This window comes from Pagrus pagrus (assembly GCF_965226575.1).
Source record: "Pagrus pagrus genome assembly, chromosome: 12".
NCBI lineage: Eukaryota > Metazoa > Chordata > Actinopteri > Spariformes > Sparidae > Pagrus > Pagrus pagrus.
The window spans coordinates 23288112-23313951 of record NC_140196.1 but is presented as its reverse complement, the minus strand read 5'-3'; the positions used below and the strand labels follow the sequence as shown (position 1 = coordinate 23313951).

The 25840-nt window shown below is 41.3% G+C and overlaps 4 protein-coding genes across 5 annotated transcripts; 3 read left to right on the top strand and 1 right to left on the bottom strand.

Annotated features, from left to right (window-relative positions):
* Positions 1-116: 116 nt before the first annotated feature.
* Positions 117-15720, top strand: ap1g2 (adaptor related protein complex 1 subunit gamma 2). The gene is made up of 22 exons (XM_084369869.1): positions 117-253; positions 928-1130; positions 1649-1773; positions 3039-3180; positions 3286-3382; positions 3509-3585; positions 3721-3816; positions 4154-4234; positions 4637-4735; positions 4847-4902; positions 5683-5796; positions 7707-7847; positions 8282-8336; positions 8897-9019; positions 10693-10782; positions 11202-11329; positions 11564-11668; positions 11841-11988; positions 12463-12625; positions 13090-13241; positions 13542-13640; positions 13956-15720. The coding sequence occupies exons 2-22, from the start codon at positions 930-932 to the stop codon at positions 14061-14063; spliced, it is 2400 nt and encodes a 799-aa protein (XP_084225995.1). The 5' UTR covers positions 117-253; positions 928-929; the 3' UTR covers positions 14064-15720.
* On the bottom strand, positions 15404-17141 carry nedd8l (NEDD8 ubiquitin like modifier, like). The gene is made up of 4 exons (XM_084369873.1): positions 16983-17141; positions 16134-16181; positions 15944-16026; positions 15404-15833 (listed from the first exon to the last, which is right to left on the bottom strand). The coding sequence occupies exons 1-4, from the start codon at positions 16998-17000 to the stop codon at positions 15710-15712; spliced, it is 273 nt and encodes a 90-aa protein (XP_084225999.1). The 5' UTR covers positions 17001-17141; the 3' UTR covers positions 15404-15709.
* Positions 17142-17843: 702 nt separating this feature from the next.
* Positions 17844-20757, top strand: LOC311267054 (zona pellucida sperm-binding protein 3-like). Of its 2 annotated transcripts, none has more exons than XM_084369872.1 (10): positions 17844-17952; positions 18033-18217; positions 18293-18396; positions 18474-18565; positions 18642-18822; positions 18908-19010; positions 19721-19809; positions 20184-20275; positions 20355-20440; positions 20536-20757. In XM_084369872.1, the coding sequence occupies exons 1-10, from the start codon at positions 17886-17888 to the stop codon at positions 20548-20550; spliced, it is 1014 nt and encodes a 337-aa protein (XP_084225998.1). In that variant the 5' UTR covers positions 17844-17885; the 3' UTR covers positions 20551-20757. The 2 variants fall into 2 exon arrangements, with proteins under 2 accessions (XP_084225998.1, XP_084225997.1); XM_084369871.1 differs by having other exon boundaries at positions 20533-20757.
* Positions 20758-22616: 1859 nt separating this feature from the next.
* On the top strand, positions 22617-24632 carry LOC311266390 (zona pellucida sperm-binding protein 3-like). The gene is made up of 10 exons (XM_084368740.1): positions 22617-22724; positions 22805-22971; positions 23097-23200; positions 23295-23383; positions 23459-23639; positions 23728-23833; positions 23929-24014; positions 24176-24267; positions 24347-24424; positions 24503-24632. The coding sequence occupies exons 1-9, from the start codon at positions 22658-22660 to the stop codon at positions 24409-24411; spliced, it is 957 nt and encodes a 318-aa protein (XP_084224866.1). The 5' UTR covers positions 22617-22657; the 3' UTR covers positions 24412-24424; positions 24503-24632.
* The last annotated feature ends 1208 nt before the right edge of the window (positions 24633-25840 follow it).

The window sequence follows — 25840 nt, the reverse complement described above, 5'->3', positions numbered from 1 at the left end:
TCCAGCAATTCCCTGAATGCTTGTCTGACCTTAAGCTGAAACATAGAAAATTTTCTTTGAAAAAGCAATAGTGAGTGGGTTTTATTTTGAAAGTTGCCACAGGAAGTCGTGTGATTATTTCCGTCCGGCTTGACGCTGTATGGCTTCACAGTATTTGGGTTTCCAGCCAACTGACTGCCGCCGTGTACTGGAGGGGGTTCGGCTGAACCGGTTTACTTTTTTAAACACTGGAGACTCTTGGTACGGTGTAGAGGTACGTTGTTATTTCCGAGCTTTAACCGTTCCTGTAAACGGACTGTAATGCTAACTTAGCTAGCTCAATAGCTCGACAGTCGGTCACTGAGCAGGCTTGACAGCATCTGCAAGGTTAGCCCTGCTCGGCCAGTTGGCTAGCCCCTGGCTCGTTTCACTGACCTGCACCATCGACTGGGGCAGTGCCACGCTAACTTGACATTTAACCTAACTCGTTAATTGAAATGTATCTGTTTCTACAACGTCCAGAAGTATTAAAGGTGGATTTAATCTACAGTAACTTTGCCTTAAGCCAGCTCTGGGAGTAGAAAACCCTACAACAGTCTGTCACAAGACACAACAGTCAGTATAGCAGACTTGTAACGTAAGCTAGTTGAAGTTGTTTGAATTGTTTTTGAAATACACACACTTGAGTTGTCTTTTTTTAAGTGAGAGCACGGCTCTTGTAAAGATGTATTATAGAGTAGTAACAGCTTTGTCATGCTTACACACACCTGGAGGCTTTTCAGAAACAGGAAGTGAAATCAAACACAGTACAATATGTACAGTTAAGTAGTTTGTTTTGTGTTAATATTAACTTTTAACATTTCCATGACACAATATAACATGCACACATGCCAATACACACATCCACCCCACCCATGGATACACACACACACATACACACACACACAGCCATGTCTCCATCAGTACCCCTGCAGGAGATGATCCGGGCCATCAGGTCAGCAAGGACACAGTGTGAGGAGCGGGGTGTCATCCAGAGGGAGTGTGCAGCCATCCGGGCACAGTTCAGACAGTCTGACAATGGGGGGCGATCGCACAACCTGGCCAAGCTGCTCTACGTGCACATGTTGGGCTACCCTGCCCATTTTGGTCAGGTGAGGGGATTTTGTTAATGCCTGTCATGGGTTCACTTGGGTTAATGGGGTTGGCAGGGGGAGGATCTGGGTTCAGTTCATGGCAGAATAGTGGCCTAGTCCCAACGTCCAACCACTATGTCCAAAGCATTGATTCCTTACAAACATATCTGTGTGCTCAGCAAAAATGTGAGTGCATGAGCTTGAAATAAGCAGAGAAAATACATGGCACATTGTGGATCAACATAACAAGCTTTAATAATTTTAATTATGTTGCTCTTATGTGCGTGTAAACTTCCCCTGTCATTAGAACATTATGGATTGTGTTTAATTCCCTCAAGCACAGTCTGCAGTATCGCAAACCAGCGTCAAACAAACTGGGCCACTGAATCCCTCCCAGATCCAGGGCTGCTGCTCTTGAGATGTGTCTGACCTCCGCTTAGAGCTGGCAAAGAGCAGGAAATTTCCCCAGGGGCATCAGTAGTGTCTGTAAGTCAAGTAACAAACTTAAGTAAGTCAGTTGTTGCTCTTCCTTCTAGATGGAGTGTGTGCGGATGATAGCCAGCCCTCGCTACAGCGAGAAGCGTGTGGGATATTTGGGAGCCATGATGTTGCTGGATGAGAAGCAGGACGCCAGCTTGCTCATCACCAACTCCATCAAGAAGTAAGGACAGTCACTTGAACTTGAAATAAGTTATCAAAATTTACAAATGTTAGTATTTGAATTTTTCGTATCACTTTATTTTAACTTCAGTGTTTAGAAATTATATGCAATTAAAGGGTAACTCCACCGATTTTACACATCAATGTCGGTTTATACAGTAGGTCTTGGGGAGTACTACTGTATATCAGGAAAAATATTTTTTAAAAAGCATAACGCCTTTTATGCCTCCGGAAGGAGCTGTGCAGAATCTGATCAATTGAGTACCACTTGAGTGGGGTTGACGACTAAAAATATAAAAAAAATTGGAGTAGAAAGAATTGAGTTCATCAGACCTCTAAATTACCCTACACACACAAACCAACCAAGGTACCAACTTGTCGGTGGCTATGTTGCACTGTGGGTAACGTAGGCTGCAGGTTTTGACAAGGAAGAATAATGTGTTTATGATAAAAGATGATATTGCTGGTTCTGCAGCACTAATCCTTTTTTTCACTGTCCATCAGGAGTCAGTGAGTGCAATGCTAAATCGGGACAGCACACGTTTAATAAACACTTGCTAAATGGCTTAGAAGGTATTATAACAGAGATGTAATCAAATGTTAACATTTTATCAAGTGTTTATCAACATGCATTTAAAAAAAAAAAAATCCTTTATGTAAAGCAGCAGAAGCAGGTTAATGAATGATAGGTATCACAGCGTAACATACCTGTAACCATCACTTAAGATTACACACAACAGCAATTCTTACAGTGTGTTATAAAGCATCTATTAACAATTAAAAGTGTTTAAATCTGTGGTAGAACCCATGATGATATACTCTTGTATTGTTAACACTCTTACTTGTTGACAAATTAAAACTTTAAAAAAAAGCTTACATCTAAAATACAGTGTGTATATAGTGTGTGTATATTATACATTTTTTTAAACAACATCTGAATGATACATGAGACCGTTAAAATCACGTTACCGTCATTTTTCTGTGTTATCTGTTCATTTCTTGACGACTACTTGTGAAACATTATAAAAGACTGGTGTTTCCCCCCAAATTCCAATACACAGACATGGTTAAGAACCACATAAACATATGTCGGACAGTAGTTAATTGTCATAATTGACAGTAGTACATTTTAAATTGAGTAATCACATTCGATGAAATGGAGAGCAAAAACATCAGTCAGTCATAGTGTACAGTATGGAGGATAAACTCTACTGAATTTAGTAATACACATATCTACACTTTCATTTATGTGTGTTTTTTTTCCAGTGACCTTTCTCACAGTAACCAGTACGTGCAGTCTCTGGCTCTGTGCACACTGGCCTGTATGGGATCAGCTGAGATGTGCAGAGATCTGGCACCAGAGATAGACAGGCTGCTCCGAGCCTCCAACTCCTACATCAAGAAGAAGGTGGGGACTTCCACCTCCTCCTGCTTTTTAACTAACTGTACTAATTACACTATGTATGTATATAGTTTGTTTATTGTTTTGTGACCCTCCCCACTGTCCTTCCAGGCTGCTCTGTGTGCTGTTCACATTGTGAGAAAGGTCCATGATCTGGGGGAGATGTTCGCCCCCGCAGCTCGATCCCTCCTTGCAGAGAAGAATCACGGTCAGTTGATCTACCTCAGTGACCCACCTTATTGATATGTTTACTTAATTAATTTCTTGTTGCTAAGTCTAATTTTCCTCCTTCCTAATTAATTTTCGTCATTGTTTTGTATGTTTTTATCTATAGGCGTGTTACATGGTGCTGTGGTGCTCATCACTGAGCTGTGTGAGAGGAATCCAGAGACACTGGAGAGGTTCAGAAAGGTACAAGAGAGACGCAATCATACACACACACACACACACACACACACACACACACATATAAATCTTAGAAGTTCTATATATCTGCCTATCTATATCCATCTCTCTGTTGTAATATGTTTGTGCTTTGTATCTCAGGCAGTGCCAGATCTGGTTCAGATAATGAAAGGTCTGGTAATTTCGGGTTATTCTCCAGAGCACGATGTGGCAGGAATCAGTGATCCCTTCCTACAGGTCAGTTTGGACAGCAATCAACAGATTTCATCTTATTTTATCTTATCTTAATGTTGACCAGGAACTTTTGAGCGCTTTTGAGGGTGAAGATTTAAAATCAGAACATTTAGAATTTGACATGTCTTGTCAAAAAAATCTCACTCTTCTTTCTTTATGGCTCAGATTCAGTTTTAAATGGGTAGAGACTGGTAATAAATTGTTAATGTTTGTTATTCTTTCAGTTTCTTTCTCTCTCACTAACACACACAGATGTATCCTCTCATCTTTCCTCCTATTTTTGCTGATTCAGTGCACCAAAATAACTTATAGTCCATCTGTTCACTCTTTCCGGCCTCAGGTACGCATCTTGAGGTTGCTGAGGATTCTCGGCCACAACAACGAGGCAGCCAGTGATGCTATGAACGACCTCCTAGCTCAGGTTTACTGTCATATACACAAATGATAAATAATTGTCATGAAAATTTCGTTTTTTGTTCTTTTTATGTTCTCCTTCACATTCTTCTGTCGATGAAGTTTTTCTCGGTGGCACCCTTTTCTTTGTTCAGCAACAATGGGTGTTGCTGCTCATGCTGACTACCTAGTCTGTTTTAATCCAAATAAACTGGAACATGTAGATCGCATTACTTCCTGTGTGCCAGAATATGTTTCAGTGGAAAGACTTGCCAAACGGGGTGTTAAAACAGCTCATTAAAAACTTGAATCACTTCTGTCAGCTGATGGCAGCAAAACAAAGATTTTTTATTTCAGTCAGTCATTAAATATGTATGTTGCTCTGTACCTAATGTACTAACTAATGATGTGTGTTTGACTTGGCATACAGGTGGCGACCAACACTGACAGCACTAAGACTGTGGGCAACGCAGTGCTGTATGAGACTGTTCTCACCGTGCTAGACATCAAGTCAGAGAGCGGACTCAGGGTGAGAGACTAGCAGCAGTCTTCGCTGTGTTCAACCACATTAACACATAGTTGATAATGTGACCTAGTTACCTATCAAATGCACATGCATGTAACTTTCCATTTGCCACAGGTTCTGGCTGTGAACATCCTGGGAAGATTCCTCCTGAACAACGACAGGAACATTCGGTAAGTGTTCTTTAGCTTTCCCTGACGTTCCTCTACCCCCACATTCCTGTTTCTCTTTCCATCTTTCCTTCATCCTCCCTCTCTTATCTCTGTGGGTCATTTTTACCATTTCCATTCCACAAGGCTGACGGCTAACTCACTGCAGCCAGAGAGAAGCCTCCCAACAGGCTGTTATCAGTCTGAGCTCACTAATCACTTTCCCTGGAGCCGTTCCTCCAGAGCCACACCAGAAGGTCACTGTCTGTCTGTTAATGCTGATCTCTTCATTTTGGGCTCTGTCATTTTTCATCAGGCAGCGTGGAGGCCAGAAATAGGTTCCTTGGGGTTTTGTTATGTCACTATTTTTTGGGTTTATCTCCATAGAGGCTGTGTGACCAGGCAGGCCTGTCAGGCTTTTACCTGCGGGGCCCCTGAGTGTCACTGTGGCAGTGTGACAGTATTAGGACTGGTGTATTCCTGTGAGCCCTGCTCGGCTAGATAACATCTCTCCGGTGCTCACATAAATACTTGATCAGTTCATGAGACATTCCAAGTGGAAAGATGAATTATTTATTTTGCTATGTTGAGAAAGTTAAGTTTGTACAGCACTGTCAGTTCATCTTGACTGTTAGCTGATGGTTAGAAATCCATATTAATAGCAAAAAGTTATTAAATATATTCTGCTTCGCTACACACTCAGAACCTCGGTGAACTGAGCTCACTCACAGCTCTTCATCATTATGCAGCATGAGGCTTATCACAGGACATCCTTATTTCTGCCTCTTCTGTGTGCGTGTTCAGGTACATCGCCATGATCTCTCTTCAGAAGATTGTTGGGACAGATCACAATGCAGTGCAGCGCCACCGGGGAACCATAGTGGACTGCCTGAAGGACCAGGATGCTTCTGTCAAACGGTAACTCTCCCCTCTTCTCCGCTTGTCAGCCACAGCTGTTACACCACAGATGTTCAGTAAGCCTGACACCGTGAAGTCATGCTTGTCCAATGTCATCCCCTTATGTGTGTTTGAGAAATGTATAAAAAGGTTCAAGGAATCAGTCAATTTTCCTAAATCTAGGAGACCTTTCTTAAAGTGTCTAATTTCTTTTTTTTATGTTTGGGACATTTTCTGAATCCAAAAATAATAATTTCATGCTTGATGGATTTCTGTAGGTAGATTAATACAGTATTACTTGGTCCCTCCTCGAGATACAACAAAGCAAGATTATATAAAAGTGCCGTGATAAAGGTAAAATGTGTCAAAACATACCATTATAAATGAAGCATTGTGATGCTACAGAGATTCTCCGGCTGACAATTTGTATTCTTCAGATGAACAAGGGGAATTCAGGGAACAATTGTCAATTCCGCGAAACATGTGATTCATTACGCAATCGCAATGCCTGTCAAAATAATTCATCCAGCCTGAGATCCCCCAATCACATACAGCACAGCTTGATGCTATGTACTTTAAACTCATCACAGAGCAAAATAAAGTGTGTTGCAGCTTATAATAAAGGAAATAGTGAGCAATATGATCTAATTAATATGGCAAGTTTATCTTAAACTTACTGAGATAAGGTAATCAATCTTAAAGACAGGACATGTTGCTCCAAGAACGTTTCTCCTCACTCATCTGTTTGATGTCTGCTGGTAAAGATATGTATAATTCAGGGAACCGGTAAAATTAGCATCTGCATATTTTCCCATAGTGTACCTTCAAGTTACTTTCAGACACTTTGTGAGACTTACTTGCTGCCTTTGTTTATATTCATAATAACGGATGCAGCCTCCTAAAATGGGAACTTCGCCATTTTTTAACCAGCTTTGTATCACCACAATGTTGGTTTCAAGTCTTGTTTCAAGTCTTGTTTCAAGTGCGGGCTGTCTCATCAAGCTGATCTTATTGTCTAAAATAGGCAGTGCTGACCAATTATGAAACCAAGCTTCTGTTGCTACACTGCCTATGTCTTGCCTAAAATGTTTTCAGAAACATATTTTCACATGCTGTGTAGCTACAAAAGCAAAAGGTCTTGAACCAGACGTGGTCACCATGTTGTTCCTGTATTGTGAAACCAGGGGCGGAGAAAAGTCAGATCAAAATACAAGGCAGTGCTGATCAAATTGTTTGTTACCAACTGTCTGCCTTACTGTATCCTGTTTGAAAACGGACTCTGAGCCCAAACCAAAAAATGCCCAACTTGCAGTACGTCACCCATCAGCGGAAATATTTATTCATCTGGTTGTTGTAGGTTTTCTACCTTTTGAGCAAAAGTGAATACCACATCTCTTTTTCCCTGTTTTCTCTAATCACGTAGCACCAATTTCAAAAATATTTGCATATTTCTGTTGAAAAGACAGCCCAGTTTTATGCAAGGGCCGTCTTTCCAGTGGTGAAACACTTCTTTAACTCACCTTATAACTAGAAGGAAAAAATAAAAGGGAACAAATAAACGACAAATGGTATTGTGCAATGTCGTGATACATCCTTTGTAATACGCTATCAATACTGGTGCATATGTAATCCATGCACCGTATCAAAGTGTTTCATCTCAACTGCCAAGAAAACTGAATTTTAAAGCTCTTCATAGCACAGTAAATACATGAAGTACAGGTTTGATTTCACGTTTTGTTAAAACGAATATTGCCATTTCAAAAACTATGTTTGTCTTTTAAGCTGCACAGAAGTCGTGATGTATCATAGATCATTTTCACAGTATATCACTGCTGTGCTGATCAGCTACTCACACTTACAGAAGGACTTAATTTAAAGGTATACTTATATACAGAATTACCAACATTAACCATCTCTTGTCCACTGTCCAGCCGTGCGTTGGACCTCTCCTTGGCGCTAGTGTCGGCCTCCAATATCCGCTCCATGATGAAGGAGCTGCTCATCTTCCTCTCCTCCTGCCCCCCTGAGCTCAGGTCCCAAGCTGCCAGCGGCATATTCATCGCTGCAGAGAGGTGAGTGACACACTCCACACATGTACAAGGTCACATGACATGATTACACACACAGTATATGTGCATGCATGCAAGCAACACACAAACATACATGTGCATGTGAATACATTTAATGTGCTGTGTCGTTCCGAGCTACGATTGGATAAAGTGGGCATTAATGTGATGCAGCTGTTAAGTATTAAGGCTGTGACAAAAAGCCTCTGTACTTAAAGTATATGTGTCTCCATGTCTCACTCTGTGTCTGTCTCCACTCTCAGTGATACCCCTGTGACGATGAATAGCCTTCTCTGTTTCTACTGTATATCTCTCCACCACTTGACGCACTTTGGTTTTGTGTGTGTGTGTGTAAGTTGTGAGAGGATGCAGATGGATTTGCGGGTGTCTGATTCACTCTGAAGCACCACTGAGTGTGTGTGTGTCTCTGTCTCTGTCAGGTATGCGCCCTCCCAGCGCTGGCACATTGACACCATCCTGCATGTCCTCACCACGGTAAATACGGACCGAGCCACTCACCCTGCTGCCTCTCACATGAGTTTCTCCCTCTGCCATCATTAATGCAGTCTGCCTTAGTGTAGATATCAGGGGCCACATGTGTGAAGGCTGCGTATGTATTGAGACACTAGATTTCTATTTTCTAAACAATACATTGGGCAAGAGACCGTGTGAACCTCCTCTGTACAAACTTTCATACATGCTGCCCTGAATAGGCAAACCAATGCTTTCCATTTTGCTCTCTGTTACATTAATTTTAATTGTGTGCTCCATCTGGTTAAGTGAATACATAAGAAGCTAATGCTTACAGTAATCCTTTGCATTGTTCCCCCAGAAGAATGGAGTGTATAGAAAGGGTAATGGTGGGGTTTCGGTGTGAATTAAAACTTAATCCATATCAGTAAATGTCCTTTAATAATGTATGTAAACTGTGATGAAACGGCCCCTAAGTGAGGTCATTATGTCTGGGAGAAAATGTAGGGCGACCCAAATACTTGGGCCAGCTGTCTAGCTAATGGAGTTTGGTGTGTGTTTGACTCTGATCTCTACTCTGCCAGGCAGGGGGCGACGTCAGAGATGAAACTGTGCCCAACTTGATCCAGCTTATCACCAACGCCTCAGAGCTGCACTGTTACACTGTCCACAAGCTCTACCGGGCTCTGCTCACTGACATCTCTCAGGTGTGTGCGTGTTTGTGCATGTGTGTCTCTAGTGTTTTAGGCAGAGTGGTGTGCTGGTCAGCTTACTCATTCAGTGAACCTGGATGATCAAATTATCCATGTGTCTCTGGTTTGCTCCATGCTGATCCTTTATTATACAATGAAGAATGTGATGAGATGTGATTAGATTCATTATAGGAAGAATGCTTAAAGTCTTCTGTTAAAAAACATTCAGTAGGAGTTTAAGTGTACACTATAGTTAGAATATTTTCCAAAATGTAGGAAACCTCTCAAAAAGTGTGGCATTCCCTTATTTTATGTTTGGGACATTTTTTTTTCATCAAAAGTAATTTGATGTTTGACAGCGGCACGATCCCTAACCCTAAAAACAGGCCCACCTAAAAAAACAAAGTAAGTAAACACTGTATTTGGAATATTTTCAATGATTTACATTGCCGTCAGAGAGCTTTATCTGATGGGAAACTGAAGCCATTATATGGCTCTCTCATTTTACCTCAAAGAACACAGGAATTGCTGTCAATTTGGATTGTTAGCATGTTTGTTCAGACCTGAACGAACGTGTCAAAACTCCAAAGTCACACAATAACACAACTCCCGTATTCTGTGTGGTAAAATTACAGTTTTTGTCAAAGGCATCTGGTGGCTTTGACAAGAGCATAGGACAATACAACGACTTCAGTTTCCCGTAAGAAAGGGCTGCCTGAGGGCGAGGTAAAGCTCTGAAAAATATCATTAAACTGTACCAGAAGTCCTGTCTGTTTCTCCAAACTGGGGGTGTTCCGACCACCATCTACATCATACACTGACTATGGATAACACCTCATACACCCCCACTTCAAAAACACAAAGAACTATCCCTTATTAGTAGAATTACATTATCAATGACAAATGACAGAATACAGTTATCCTGATCTGTTTGCGAACTAGATGAAAACAGAACTAAGCACAGAAAATGTGTACACCTGACCTCACTCACCAGTGTTGTACTCCAGAGAGAAAAAGCAATCAAGGACATTTAAATGTTGACAAAGAACAATAAGACCCTATTTCATCATAGGTATTGACAAATACAATAAAGAGAAGCATAGCGTGCAGAGAATCAGCCTTTGTTGGGACACACATACGTACTTCCATACTGAGCAAAGCAAAAATACACTTTGACATCTGATTCTGTGAAAGCTGAAAGTGAAGCTGATATTCCACATACAGTGACATTCACATTTTCTAGCTTTGAACCCATCCCAGAACTGAGCTTTTGGACAGAAAAGGGAAATCCGGGACTTTCATTTTAGGATCCATTTGTAGCATAATGTGCAAAACTCAAGAGATGTTCTTCTTCAAAGAAACATCTGTGTCAGTGGTGAACCAGAGAGAGCTGGTCTGGTTCCACGGCAGTGAGAATAGCCAGGCTTTCAGTTTGAAAACCGGCTGATGCAACCAGGTTTATTTTTGGAACCAAGTCAGATGAGCAGCCATGTACTCATCTGCAGTGTGGTGCAGTTTCCCATCATCCACCACTTTTACTTCCAGTGAATTCAGGAAAAGGTGGCTCTGATGTTTGAAAGTGTCATGCTAACCAGCAAGCCAGTCTGCCAAAAACGTAAAGTATTACTATACTTGACTGTGTGTGTAATGTGCGAACAGTTGTGTGAGTGTAATACTTGTATGTGCAGCAATCCCTAGTGCAGGTGGCGTGCTGGTGTATAGGAGAGTATGGAGACCTGCTGCTGAGAGGAGAGTGTCAGGAGACTGAGCCTGTTCAGGTACATGAAGCACCCACACAGTCTATACTATAATACGAATAATTATTAGTAGTGATTCAACTTATTTTTAAAGCACTACAGGGTTTTACATTTTCAGTTCTAGGCCTTCTGTCTGACAGGACCTTCTGTTTGGACATAATAGGGAGTATGAGTAGTTAGCAGGAGAAGTAATAGCTATACTTATAGCAACTCCAAGGAAAAAGCAATGTGCAACAAGTGCTGCAACAAGTGCTATAAAGTTAGTGATGATAATGAGTCTTCGGTCAAAATAAATGAAGGGTCTGTGTCTTAATCATACAGTAAATGTGATGGATCATCAGCTAAATGAATACTAGAAGCTAAAAAGCTAGCTTCAGTATTATAAAAATGTGATGGCAAATGTCAGACTCTGTATCGACTCTGTTTTGTCTCTCGATCAGGTCAGCGAGGACGACGTCTTGGACGCCTTGGAAACGGTTCTGCAGTCCCACATGTCGTCCCCAGCGACCAGAGGCTTTGCTCTCACCGCCACCATGAAACTGAGCACACGCATCACTGACAATGTGGAGTAAGAAACACTTCCATCACTCCCAGCAAAACAAAAAACTGTATCCCAGGCAACTGGACTTGTTTCAGTGAAACAAGTCCAGTTGCCTACGATACAGCACCTAGATTGAACAAAGAGTTATAAGGGTCAAACGTCCAGTTGGACTCTTCATTAAGATACTTTCTAATTAGTTGCAGTAATTTCTCAATAGTCCCCTGACTGCTGCTCTTTTTCTTCATCTCTTCACCCTGCCAGTCGCATCAGGAGCATCGTCAGCATCTATGGCAGCTGTATAGATGTGGAGCTCCAGCAGAGGGCAGTTGAATATAATGCTCTGTTCAAGAAATATGACCACATGAGGTATGCAAGATAATGAAGAAGAACTTTTCCTGTTTCTCATATAATCATGTAATATACTATGTTTCTAAAAATCAGAAGTTATCATTGTAGCATTTAGGATTTTCACAGTTGATAGTAGAAACAAATCTTTTGCTCCGGCCACAAGGTGTTGAGATGCCTCCTCTCTCTGCAGGGCAGCAGTGCTGGAGAGGATGCCTGTGATAGAAAAGAACGCCCTGGGTCAAACCAACGGAGAGTCAACAGGGGAGCCCATCAAGGACATCCAATCAGTCAAAGTCAAGCAGGGGGAGCCTCTGCTGCCCCAACCACCTGCTAACCAGGTACATGACACGGATGAATATTTTATGACTGCAACCTTTGTTTAGATTTTCCACTCGCATCTGTCTGCATCCAAACTTTTTTCTTTGGTCACCTCTTGGTCGTTGTTTTTGCTGATCATCTGTTTTCGTGCCTGACTTGAGGCATCGTTAGGTCAGGCTCCAAGCTGTCTTATGACTGCTTAAAATCTCTGAACCACTGTGCATGTGCGTTTATGCAAATGAAATTGTAATGAAGCTCAGCTAATCGGTTTATCAGCAATGTTCTGGTGAATTAAAACACTTTACAGATTATCCTTTTTTAAAAAACCTTTACACATGAGGTTTGTTCTGTCCCTGTTCAGATATGGGTGCCTCTAGATAAAGAGTCAAACAGCCTCACTGTTCTTTGAATAGATTTGCTTTGAATATGCAGAGCACTGTGTTCTCTTCAGTTTCCAACTGTCAGCTTTGTTGCCATGTCTATTTTTTCCTCAGGTGTGTGACCTGTTGGACCTGCTGGGAGGCCCTGAGGAGACTCTACAGCCCAGCCCAGCAGCAGCAGGCACAGCACCGGGCCTGCCCACCACCACAGCCAGCACTGCTGGAGGAGACCTGCTGGATCTGCTGGGAGGGTTAGAGCCCACCCCCCTCGCTCCAGGTCTGACACCCTCAGACACATAAGCTAGTTTAAACTGAAATAGGACAGGATTTTGGACTTGAAATTAGAGCATGGCTGCAACTAATGATTATTTTCATCTTCGACTAATGCGTTGATTCATGGATAAGTTGATTGGTCTATAAATTGTCAGAAAACGGTGACGTCCAAGAATGTGTCGTTTTGTCCATAACCATAAGATATTCAGTTTACTGTCATACAGGACAAAATAATACAGAAAGTTATTCACATTTAAGAAGCTGAATCAGATGATTTTTATCAAAATAGTTTGCTTAAATTGGATTAATACTTGACAGCTTAACAAAAAAGCAATCAATCGTTGCATTTCTAAACTAGAGACTGCAAACTGAAGGGGACTGAATCCGGCATTGTCCAGTGTTGATGTGTCTTTGCTCAGTATTTGCTTTAATCTAATGTAATATTTTATAACGTCTGTTTTCCAATAGCTCCCACAGTGCAGGTGTATGAGAAAGATGGTGTGACTCTAACAATGAGTTGTGAGAAACAGTCAGCCTCGGGCCTGACAGTCACACTCACAGCCTCCAACTCCACCGAGTCAGACATCAGCAGCCTCACCCTGCAGGCTGCAGTGCCCAAGGTTTGTGATAAAGACACACTAGTCACAGATGCACTCACCGGCACCAGCAAGCTCTCTCTGTTGGTGTTGATTTTTGGCTGCCAAGGAATATCTATTTTTTGTTCTTTGACATTTTCAGTACTGAATCACACGCAGATACTTTGTCACACCTCCTCTCTCTGTGCATTTGAGCAGTGTGTGTTCGTTGCTGGGTGTCAGCTTTAGACCCTGTCATGTTCTCAGTGGTAGGCATCAGTGCAGTAAATGGAGGCGTGTGTTTTGGTGCTTTAAACTTCAAAGTTCCATTTGATCTTCCCTCAGAGTGTCCAGTTACACATGAAGGCCCCCAGTGGGGACTTTCTTCCTGCTCGAGGCGCAGCTAAGGTGACCCAGATGGTGGTCCTCAACAACCCAAACAAGGTGGGTTTGACAAGAAGCTTTGAAGCCCGGTCAGTCAGGAGTGTGAGACATCTCTTTTATATCAGTTTGTATCAGTACAGGAGAAAATAACACCCTTGTAAATAAAAGTTTCTGTAGTTAAGGTCTGTAAGGTTATGAAAGTTTGAAAATAGAACAAATCTTCACACTTTACCTCTACATTTTTCACACATCTCCCACAAACCTGTTGTTGTATTCAGCTAGAACAATTCATCATTGCCAAGTGTGTGCCAGGTCCAAATCTTATGCTACTCCAGTTGAAGCAGAGCCTATTCTAAATCCTTCCTCCTCCTCCAGGTGAACCTGAAGATGAGGGTCCGTATATCTTACAGCAGCCAAGGATCAGCCTTTCAGGACACAATCCAGATTGACTCCTTCCCTGGACTCAGTGCTGCCGGCCACTGACAGCGGCCATTCAGTCCGACAGGACTGTGACGACAGTGTGTGGATGAGTCAGCAGACATCGCCCTCATTGACAGAAGGTTTTTTTTTTCCTGCTGTCTCACCCTCTACACTACAGTCCAAGCTGCTGTTTCTTGAATTCCTGATTTTGTGGGTGTTTTTATGGCTGAAGAACACTGGTCTGTCACAGGAAATCACAGCCTCGTACATTAACTCAGTTTCTCACTCCTCTGGAATCCAACTGTAAATGTGACTGATGGCACAAGCCGTGGAATATGCGAGCATTACATGGAAAATATTCAGTTTTTCTTGGGTTTCTGCAATGACGTCTGTAGAAACTTTGTATCATTCAGGTTTTTAAGCTGCTAAAGCTGATTGTAGTTGATGTTTAACTCCATATTTATTATTCATGTGGCTGGCTTTAACCAACTGTCCTCACATGACACTCCCTTTGATATGATTTCCTTTCTAAAAGATTTGCCTTTACGGTCTTCACTTTGTTGAAAAGCAGCTAAACAGTCACTAATGACCCGCTACTACTATTGTAAAATGCTCTAATCCACTACACTTGATTTAATTGAGAAACTTAAGGACACGAATTTGAAATTGAAGGATTTGAAACACCTCCTTATGTCTTGCAGCCACTTGTCTTCTGTTGCTCCTACTTTTTATGCGTCATACAGCTGAACAGTTCAAAGAATCCGCCTCCTTAGTCATTCCCCTGTGCCTTCTATCCACTCAAAAACAGTTATTTTCTTGTTTAGTTTTGGGGGCCAGAAACTGGTTTTAAATGTAGGTGTTAAAACATGTTTTTATTCCTCCCATTCAAGCAACGCTCCCTCACCAGTATCCCCTTGCCTGTTGTTTACAGAGGCTCCTGAGTCATTTTATTATCTGAAGACTGTGTATAGTGATACAAGAAATGAAGTGGGCATGATACTGTCTGCAAGATGTACAGTATATTTTACATATTAAGTATATGAGCACAATTAGAAGGGAGAAAATCTCTAATACAAGCCTTTGTTGTAGAAGGACAGAAAAGTGGGCTGTAAAACATGTGAATCAGATTAATTTGATAACTCATTTCATAATTATAGACCTGTATTCAAAACAATTCTGGATGTCAGTAATGGTGCTCTAAACGGATTTCAATATAATCAATACCAGACTGTTTCCGATCCCTACCTTAATTAAACTGTAAAGAGGAGACCAGGAGGAGTATTCTGTCTGATGTCTTTAAATCTTCAGTTTCATGTCATTTTCTAATAAAAATCAGTTTTCAGAATCCTCAGCAGTGACTTGTCTTGATGTGTGGGTGGGTGTGTCAGAGGACGACACGAAGATCAACTTCAGCATTTATTCACAAGCAAAAAGACCACAGTGTTCTCAAACTGTCTCCTGTACTGCATGGGTGCCTGCATCAACTGGTCAAACTCAGAAAGCCAATGTGGGTTTACAAAAAAAACATCTACAAAGGAAATATAACGTCCTTTTTTTTCTTTTTTTGCTGTTGTTGGGTGATTTTTTTTTTTTCTTTTTGTTTGCATCGGCCGGGAGCGTGGGATTTCAGATCTCTGTGCTGTAACATGGTTAGACTGTGACAGACACCTAAAGCGTTGGCACTCAGCTGGCCCCATCGCTACAGCCGCTCATGACGAGCTGGAGAGGTGTAAGCAAGGCCTGTGGAGCGTCGAGCCGCCTCTTAGCGCCAACACCAGATGGAGCACCGAACCTCCCTGGATCTTGTAGTCTGCAGCCGTCTTCTCATCGTTCCTGAGGAGCAAAGGAGAGAGAGCGGAGAATGGTTTAGAGAAGACGTGTAAGAAGAAGAAAAGTAAGAGGATGTCACAGCTACTACAGAAAAAGATGATGGAGGAACTCACATCTGTTTTCCACTGTAGATGAGTCTTTGCTGCTGCGGAGGGATCCCTTCCTTCTCTTCCACCCTTTCTTTAATTCGCTCCACCTTCATTTAAACAAAATATGACACATTTAGAAAAAGTTATAGCACCTTGAGAGTTTACAGCATACATGTCAGTGTGTAGTTTCTTCTAAATCAGAATCGCATCTCACCTTGTCTGTGGGCTCAATGTCGATCTCAATTTCTTTTCCAGTGAGAGTCTGAAACATAAAGTTACATCAACACCAGCTTTGGTTTCTGAAATGACACAGTCTGCAAATTCTGTGACATAATTAGGAATTTCATCTTCATTGCAAATGTTTTTTAACAAACACACAAAAAGGATGTCTTCAGGGATATTAGCTATAGATAACTAATTTATGATTATTTTCATCATGGATTAATCATTCCAATATTTTTTATATTGATAGATTGTCAGTGTAGAACAAAAATCTGAACCACAGTGACGTATTCAAATGTCCCAACCACACAGTCCGAACTCAAATATATACAGTTTACATGAATGGACCGTTTGCCACAATCGCCTCAAATGATTGATCCATTATTTATCCTTCGATCGACTATTAGATTGATCTACTTTTCGTTCCAGCCCCAAGTAACAGAAGAAACTGGTTGTGCTATCTATAGGGCGCTTGCACACCTTCTAGTTTATCCTCAAGGGTCACATATTTTGTTGCAACACCGGTCAAGGAATTGGCTAACCTGCTTTGGTGAAGTTAGCAAGCTATCACATAACATAGCTACTGAATGGCTACAAGTATTCACAGAGAGCCGTATGCTAATAGCTAACTGGCAGCTCCACTAAATTCATAGCAGAAAAACAAGCAAATATTAAACCAATGTAGCACAGAATGACATACATGTTTGTTCGAATACAATTAGTGACTGCAGCAAGGCCCCGAAATAAATTAGCAAACCGGTAAGTCATGTTAGCGGGCTGCCCAACAAGAGCAGCTCCGGGCCGGCGGAGAAGAGGATAATACAAGATAAAACAGGCTCACCTTAACCTTGATCAGCATGTTGAATAAACGATATACTACAATTCGAAATAATATAAACTGCTTGCAGACCAAAACACTAGAAACACTGGCGAATTACAACCACTTGTCTGGCTGACTTGAATTTACTTCCTGTGTACAACGCTAAACGGTCCGGACGTGACGGCGTCAAAGCATACGGAAGAGTGGTTCCGCTCTGAAGAGTAAAAAAAGAAACAGGTCTGCTGTTTCTGAGCTCACAGCAGCAGCTTTCACATGGACAGAAATGTTTAGATCGTTTACTCAAGAAAAAGCAGAAATATCACGCTGTTAATATATTCTAGTGAGTAAAAGTAGAATAATTAAAGTGGTAGTAGCTCAGCAGCAATATAAGTAGGCCTACACTACAGAGTGTTATTTCATATTGGATCATTTTTACTGATGGGTTGACATGAAATCATTTTAAATTTAAGTATTTGTTCGAGGTGGAGCTCATTTTAACTATATAACTTACTGATGAGTAGTTGAATCATTGTATTTTTTTTCATTTATTTACTGATTATGTTTTGTATGTAAAGTGATCTGTAAACTAACAATTAACTAGCTGTCAAATAACTGCAGCAGAGTAAAAAAAAAAATACAACATTTGCCTCAGAAAAGTGGTAAAGTAGATGTATAACATATGGTTAAGTAAAATGAGAGCATAAATGAATTAAAAATTATACTTATACTTAATTGTACCTAGTCAAGTTCCACCTCTGCATCTGGAAAACACCCTACTATACACATGTAACTGTAAGAACACACCAGCTTCAGAAGAAACTGACTGACTGGTGTCCTGCTCCCACACACATGTTGATCATTCAGCTGATTTGGCAGGAAGTCTACAAATTGTGTCACTTCCAGTCTGATCTGGATTATTCAGTCATGGTGCCTCATCTCTACCTAGGTGTGATAATCTTGGCTGTTTTTGCAACGGCTGTTGCTAATGCAGGTATATTTCACGCATGTGAGTAGATATGTGTCTAAAGTGCTTGATATAAAGAAACTAACACCATGAGAATTGGTTTACAGAAATCAGTGTAGTCTGTGAAAAAGACTCGGTGAGAATCACATGGAGGATCAGTGCCGAGTTGGTGCCACATGCAGCTCGTCTCTTCCTGGGGAACTGCATGCCGTCTCAGTTGAATGCTCTGCCCAGCGGAGAAGGGGAGGCACACTTCAACTACAAGTTTACAGACTGCAAATTTAAAAGACGGGTAATGTTAATGCCATGTTTAACCAAAAAAATACCGTTCAGCCTCCTGCGTGTCTTTTAACCTGTTTTTCTACAGATGAATGGGAAACGTCTGCTCTATCAGAATGACCTGACCTACAGGCCACATGCAAAGTCCAAACCTGCAGCCTTTGTGTATCCCATTGAGTGTGTTTATAAAAGGTAGAGTGCCTTTTTGAATGAAAATCCAGTTTGATTCAAGCAGAAATGTGAGCTGATAAAATGTTTGTTAATTCCAGACCTGAGGGGTGGATTCCCCCTTTTCTGAACCCTGGATCAGGTGTTTCTGAGGGCCGAGGCGGGCTGGTCTTCCACATGGCACTCCTCGATGGTGAGTTCTCACACTACCAAATGCAACATGTGGATACTTAAGGGCACATTTTAAGCCTTTTTATCTCCCCCTACAGAGCAATTAACAGGTGTAGCAAAGACAAATGTCATCCCACTGGGCTCGTTCATGCCGATATGGGCCGCAGTGGAGCAGAAGTCCCATCAACCTTTGCTGCTGCTCATGGAGGAATGTGTGGCGGCCACAACACCACAGCTGCAGCCTGACAACCAGGTTTACCCCATCATTAGCAACAAGGGGTAGGAGTCAGATGTTGGTTCGTCTTTTCAATAAATGTTCCAGAATAGAAGTTTTGTTGCTAAACTGAGTTTTGAATTTCTGCAGGTGTCTTCTGGAAAGCACGAGGGGAAACTCTGTGTTCCTGCCTCGGTACCACTCGTCTGCAGTCATCCTTTACCTACAGTCCTTCAAGTTTGGCCTTGGAGAGGTGAGAGGGTGAATGGTAACTGCTTTAAAGGATAAATTCACCCAAAAATTAAAAAAAGTCTCTATTCACCACCAAGCAGATGGTGAGTTGAGTCATGTTTCAGCATTTCTGGGGCTTCAAATCTGAATAACATTGCAACATTCTCTTAAACAACTGAAGTTGATGGGGACTTAAAGAATAATGGGAAAAAAAATGCATAAAATGTCTCCATACAGCTTGTCTGACATAAAAGTCTCCAGAGGCCCAGAGATTCCAAATTGATGTGGAAAGACCATATTTACACCCTCAGTGCATGGTCAAGCTTGTGCATCCGTTTCCACAGACAGGGTGTGCAGTAACGCTTTTGGCTTAGCAGCTAGAGTAAGATTTCAGCTTTAAAAAGGGTGTAAATAACATCTTTTCAAATCAATTTAGGATCTTGGGGCTTCTGAAGACTTGGATTATACCAAATGAGCTGTATGGAGCCATGGTTTATTTTATTTTTAGTTAGTTTTTTTACGTTTTCGAACCAGTCCCCATTTACTTCAGTTGTTGCAGTGAATGTTGCAACACTGCTCAGAATGGTTCATTTTGTGGACCACAACTTCGCCCGGCTTTCCATCAGCATGCATGGGAGTAGATCATGACTGAATTTTCATTTTTGGGTGAACTTATCCTTTAGGGATATTTTACTCGCAAAAAACTTTGACAAAGTGTTACGTTCTCCTCAGGTGTACATTCACTGTAAGCTGGTTGCATGGGATCCTGACGTTCTTGACGAAAGCAAGAAAGCCTGCCACTATGTAAAGGAAAATGGGAGGTAGGTCTGATCATGGATTAAGGAAACGGTTCACAGCAAGAAGGCCATAAACATATTTTCCACAGTATGAAGCTTGAGCTGGACACTAACCCAAAATCTTACTAAATATACTTCTAGTTAAAAACATCTTGTACAGAACATGCATCTAGTTGTGATGTGTTTCTGAACTTGATATAAAAAGCCAGGCTTGCCTCCAGTCTTTAAGCTCAGCCAGACATGACTGGTATTGATATTCTTTACTGTATACTCGTTTTTTATTGAACCACATTTATATGGAAGCTTACTGATTGGTTGCATTAGGGTTTTCTTCAAGGTTTTCCATGTGTGCGTGATATTAGCAACACCGTACTGATATGATGACCGTTCTTTCTCAGATGGGAACTACTCGACGACCCCTTTCAGAGCTCCATCTGCAGCTGCTGTGACTCAACCTGCAGTTCCCGCCCCAGAAGATGGGCCGACTGGGGTAACGCTTTTCTGCCAAATTAGGTGTTTGTTTTTTTTATTGTGCCTTTTTCTCATGAATTTATTTTTCTCCTTGTCAGGATCCCATGGCTTTAGTCACAAATCTGTTTTGGGACCCCTGATCATTGTGGATCCGTCTGACTCACAGGCCCTCATCATACCACAGGTGTCTGACTCTCAGGTGTATTGACAAGCATTTCATTTCAAGGTTTCTGTAATCACTGGACGTATGTGTTAAAGTTCTCAACATTTTCTTAGCAGGAAAGCCCAGTGTGACCTGATGGAGAGACTGTGACCGTGCACAACAGAGGCCAGTACAAGATGGCCTAAGGCTCCTGGTTTACTAAATGTCGGAAACTTCAGCTTTACGTGATCTCAACTTAAACTGTTTGCAGATTTATTTGAAGCTGCAGTGGTAATTGCCAATGGCATGCATCCATCTTAAACCCTCTGTAAAAATAAACCTGGTGTTAAATCCTGAAATTTTGTTTCATTGCGTTTGGTAGCAGTGTCTTTGTCCTTTTTATCCCTGCAAAGGACACCAGACCGTAGCACTTTGTAACTGCTGCTTTGCTTTAGCTCTCCATAAAGTCATCACAACTCCAGGGAATAAACTGAAATAAAACACAAGTATACAGCCTTTATATTAAAGTCCTAGAGTCACATACTGTGTCTCAGTTGAGCTGTAACCTGCTACACTGTTGCCCATTTCAATGTGGTGGTAAATGTCATGTCTTGTAAATACTTGTCCTAGTTTATCACTAGTGTTTACACTTTGTTGGCCATTTCAAGGCAACTGGATCACAATAAACTTCAGAATTTTGCTTTACAGTTATTAAAGGACCAGCTGAATTATGTCTCAATTATAATATGGCCTTCACATCCTCAGACATATATTTGCGGGCCACATGATTTAGAGGATGTAGCCCCAGAGTTGAGACGCAGTAATTTTTTCTTTCTTTTGGTCTTCCAATTCTAGCTGTGAATCATGACTTAAGTCCTTTATCCTACTGATTATGTGCTGAGGCAGCTATTTTAAAGTGCTCTGGTTTGATATAAAAATTGTCAGTCTGTGATTTATTTGGCTAAAGGTGCAATATGTGAGAATTTTCATTAAAATCTAAACAAACATTATCAACAAAATGTGATGTAATCACAATTGTGATGCTGTGTCTGTGTAAGTGTTGCAGAGCGTTAGCTTGCTAACCAGATAGCTCGATCCTTCCTGGTCCACAGCTCCTTTGTTAGTGGTGTAAACATTAACAATCCCCCAGTGCTCTCAACTCTGCTAGATGCACAGCTAACCAAGCCAACTAGTTAGTTACAATCTACATTTTTAGCAGCAGTTAACAGTTACTCTGGTGAAATTCTGCCCCCTTTTTCTTTTGAGCATGAATTGGACAGGTGGCCAATTCATGGAAAGTAGGCATGGGGGTGAAGTAGATGGTGACTTATTTTAAAATGTAAAAAAAACACAAAACTGAAAAGAAAAAAAAAACATAAAATGACTCCATACAGCTCATCCAGCATAATCCAAGTCTGATTTACACCCTCGACGTGTGGTCAAGCTAGTGCACCAACTTCAGACGGGGTGCGTGCTAACACTTTTAGCTTAGCAGCTACTCTCTGGGCTTCTGGAGACTTGGATTACACTGGACGAGCTGTATGAAACCATTCTAGCTTTCTTTTCCAGTTGCTTTTTTAACATTTAAAAAGTCCCCATCTACTTCAGTTTTATGCTGCGACACACTTCTCCATAAATGTTTTGTGGACTACAAAATTTCACCTTACTTTCCATCAGCATGCGGGAGAGTAGATAATGACCGAGTTTTCAAATTCGGATGAACTGTTCCTTTAAGTCAGCAGCTGAATGTATCTTGGGGTTTTTCTTACTTTTAAATCTAAAATCAATGATAGATAGTGTTAGAATACAAGGGCAACTGTTTCCATTGTAATAAGATATTCTCTCTGCGAGGGTACACTAGTTCACATACTATTTTCAACTTAACCCATGTTTACTGCCTGCTTCATGGGTACAAGGATAGTCATAAAACGCTTCCCTTGCTGCCTGAAATTGAACTCATACACTATTAAATTATCTCATAAACATGATACTTAAATGTGTAAAACGTGCCACTTCATAATGCCTTTTCATGACAACCAAAAGAAACTAAATGTGATGTCTGTTAACATGTCACTGATCAGGCTACAACATACCAAAATGGCTTCAATGTGTGTTGTAATAACTTGCTCTCTTGCTAATTAGCCTGATGGCTGCTGCACCTGAGATTGATGAACACACCAGGTGAAAGTGATTTCCTTGATTGATGCACCCACGACAGGAATAAAACCACCCTCCAGTGTCAGGAGAAGGTGTTCAGTCATGATGGCTTTCTGTTGGCGAAGTGCGCTGCTTCTGAGCCTGGCAGCTGCCGTGTCAGTGTATGCAGGTAATATTCCAGCAATTTACCATCTTTAACTGGAAACTGATGAGCTGCAACCTGAGCTCTTTGTGTTGTGTCTCTTACAGACATGAAACTGGACTGCAGGCCTGATTCTGTGACTCTGGTGTGGACGGAGAGCAGAGCCGGGGCTGACACCTCGCTGTTCCGTCTGGGTAGCTGCTTCCCAACCAGCGTCTCAGCCAGGGAGGCCGTCTTCAGTGTGGACATCAATGATTGTAACTTCATGAGGATGGTGAATCACCACGTTTTGTCCACTGGAATGCACCAAAAGTGCACTCTTGCTGTTTTTTGTTTAACCATTGGGGCACCAGGCCAAGCGTTTTCTACAATTTACCAGCCATGTGCCCTCTCTCATAGGTTACTGGGAACCATCTCCTGTACACCAATGATCTGACCTACGTTTCTTCTCCTGATTCGCACATTCTGCCCTTCGAGCACCCGGTTGTCTGTGCATATGAGAGGTGGGTCTTCAACAGTACGTCAACATTAAAATTAACAGATGCAAGAGTTTTAATGAAAGCGGCTGCTGTACTTTCTCTGCTTTGTTTCATCCAGGCCCAAAGACTGGTACCCTCTGATTTATGACCCAGTGTTTGACACGTACGGTCAAGGAGATATGGTGTTCCACATTGGACTTATGAACGGTGGGTGTAAAACATGAGCTCACCGGAGACTTCTCGCAAAGTTCTCCTGTAACTTTCATCTCTTTACTGCTACAGGTGACTTCTCAGGCCCTGCTGAATCCACTAGTTTCCCTCTGGGCTCCTTAATCCCCATCATGGCCAGTGTGGAGCAGAGGACCCATCAGCCCTTGCTGCTGCTTCTTGAGGAATGTGTAGCGGCCTCCACACCAGAGCTGCAGCCTGAGAGCAGTATATACCAGATAATCACCAATAAGGGGTACTCTTGTTACACTGGGAATAGGCACTGATGTAATGGGCTTTTTGATCATGGAAGTTAACCAATAGTGTGTTCTTTAACCATACAGATGTCTTGTGGACAGTAAGATATCGCGCTCAAAATTTGAACCAAGGCAAAAATCGTCAGAGATCCATCTGTCCCTTCAAGCCTTTAGGTTTGCTCTCGGAGAAGAGGTAAACTAGCCTCGTTCTAGTCATTTTTGGATGCAGGGCTTTATTGTTCAAACTGAAATGGTATCTGTAAATGCTGTCCTTCCTCAACTCGACAGGTGTTCATCCACTGCAAACTGGTAGCTTGGGATCCCGTTGGTCTTGACAACACAAAGAAGGCCTGCCACTATGACAAAGAGCACGGGTAAAAATGTCACTTTAAACTGCATCAGTGTCAAATTTTGATGGCAATTTTTCTCAATGTGCCATCAGGTGAGCCAGTTAAATGTCCAATACTTATTTTGACCACTGCAGTTAATAGAGATTTAAGAATTTACTAATGAAGACTTTCCTCCATGAACTCAGTTGGGAGCTTCTGGACAACGCTGCATATAGCAATCTTTGTGACTGCTGTGAATCCACCTGCAAGTCCAGGTGGATGAGGAGCACAGCATCAGGTATTTGTACAACATCTGCTTTATTTAACCTGTGTCATTGTACAATACTAAGAACTGGAATTTAATTTTGTTTCTACAGGGAAGCATGGAATAGTACACAAAGCAGTCCTTGGGCCACTTACCATCACTGATGTGAACTCCTGATTATATCCTCCAGGTAAGACTGTTTAATTTTACTTTGCAATGGATATTTATCCTTCACAATTGAACATTATTTTTTATTCTCTCCCAACAGGAATGGGTCCATCTCTCAGACTGGTTCATCTGATTTGGGTTTTTATTCTTGGTTTTCAAGCTTCTAAAAGCTTACTGCCAGTCTCTGCATTTCAGATCGTAATCTGGCCATTAAAGATGTTTCCAAAAGACTTGAATGCTGTCAATTTATTTTTACAGTTGTGTGTCATGGTCTGGTCTCTGTGTATTTTCATGACTCCATGTTGTCTAAAGTCTTAAAACTTGATATGCACATTCTGTCATTAACTTGATATACAATAAGCAGGGGCAGCACCAGAAAAATTTGACTGGAGGCGCTATGGGTGTGCTCCAACATTGACTGGGGGTGCTCCTAGAAATACAGTATTTGCACACACATAAACAGTAGTGGATATGTAAGGGATAATGTGTAGTTCGGAGGTTGTTATGGAGAAATAAACCCTGACAGGTTGTATGGAACCCCGACGCGAAGCGGAGGAATGCAAAAACAAGCCTCAGTATTTATTTTAAATATTTTTATTAAAATGTTTTAAAATGGGATCATTTTAACCCTCTCGTATGATTATTTGACATTTCCCATCTGGCAACACTACCACCCATCATGAACATAAGAAATTAATAATTTGGACAGCCTTGTTTTTTTTAATATCGTCCTAACTCACAATCCCAAGGTGACTATTTACCTTAATCTTTGCATCAGGTCCTACATAGCGTGCACAAATGTGCTACTAGTACTTATAGATGACTGAAAAGCCTCAAAATTAGCCTGAGGTTAAATCTTGAACTTGGCACCCAAACGTGCAGGTCATGATGTGGTGTAAAGTGTGTCCTTGGTGGGTTTTTTTTTTTTTGTTTTTTTTAAATGACCAGTGTGAAGGGACACTGTAATTATGTAGAGGAGATTCAAACTCAGAATTTTAATATTTACAATATTAAGGTAATGATGCAAACGCAAGTTGTTGTTTCCATAAGTGAATAAACAAGCTGTTCTCAGAGGAAAATAAGGTCCCAGAACACTGTTTGAAGCTAGAAAGGTGGCAGGGACTGCCACATATAAACAAAGTAGCACGGTATGAACTGGGTGCACCTTAACATAGTAAGCATTCAAAGAGCAGGACTAGCCCATGAACTCAAACATTTTCTATGCTAAATAGATCAAGGTAATTTTCTGAAGTCAATCTTGAATAGACTTTTTTTATTTTTATTTTTATTTTTTTTTTCGCCCTATTTTGTATTTTCCATCACATCCAACATCTTGAATGAGATAAAAGGAAGCTACAAAGAGTTGTCTAAAGCCACCCACAATCCACCATTTCTCTGAAATAAAATAAATCTATTTTGGTTGATAAAATTAAAGCTA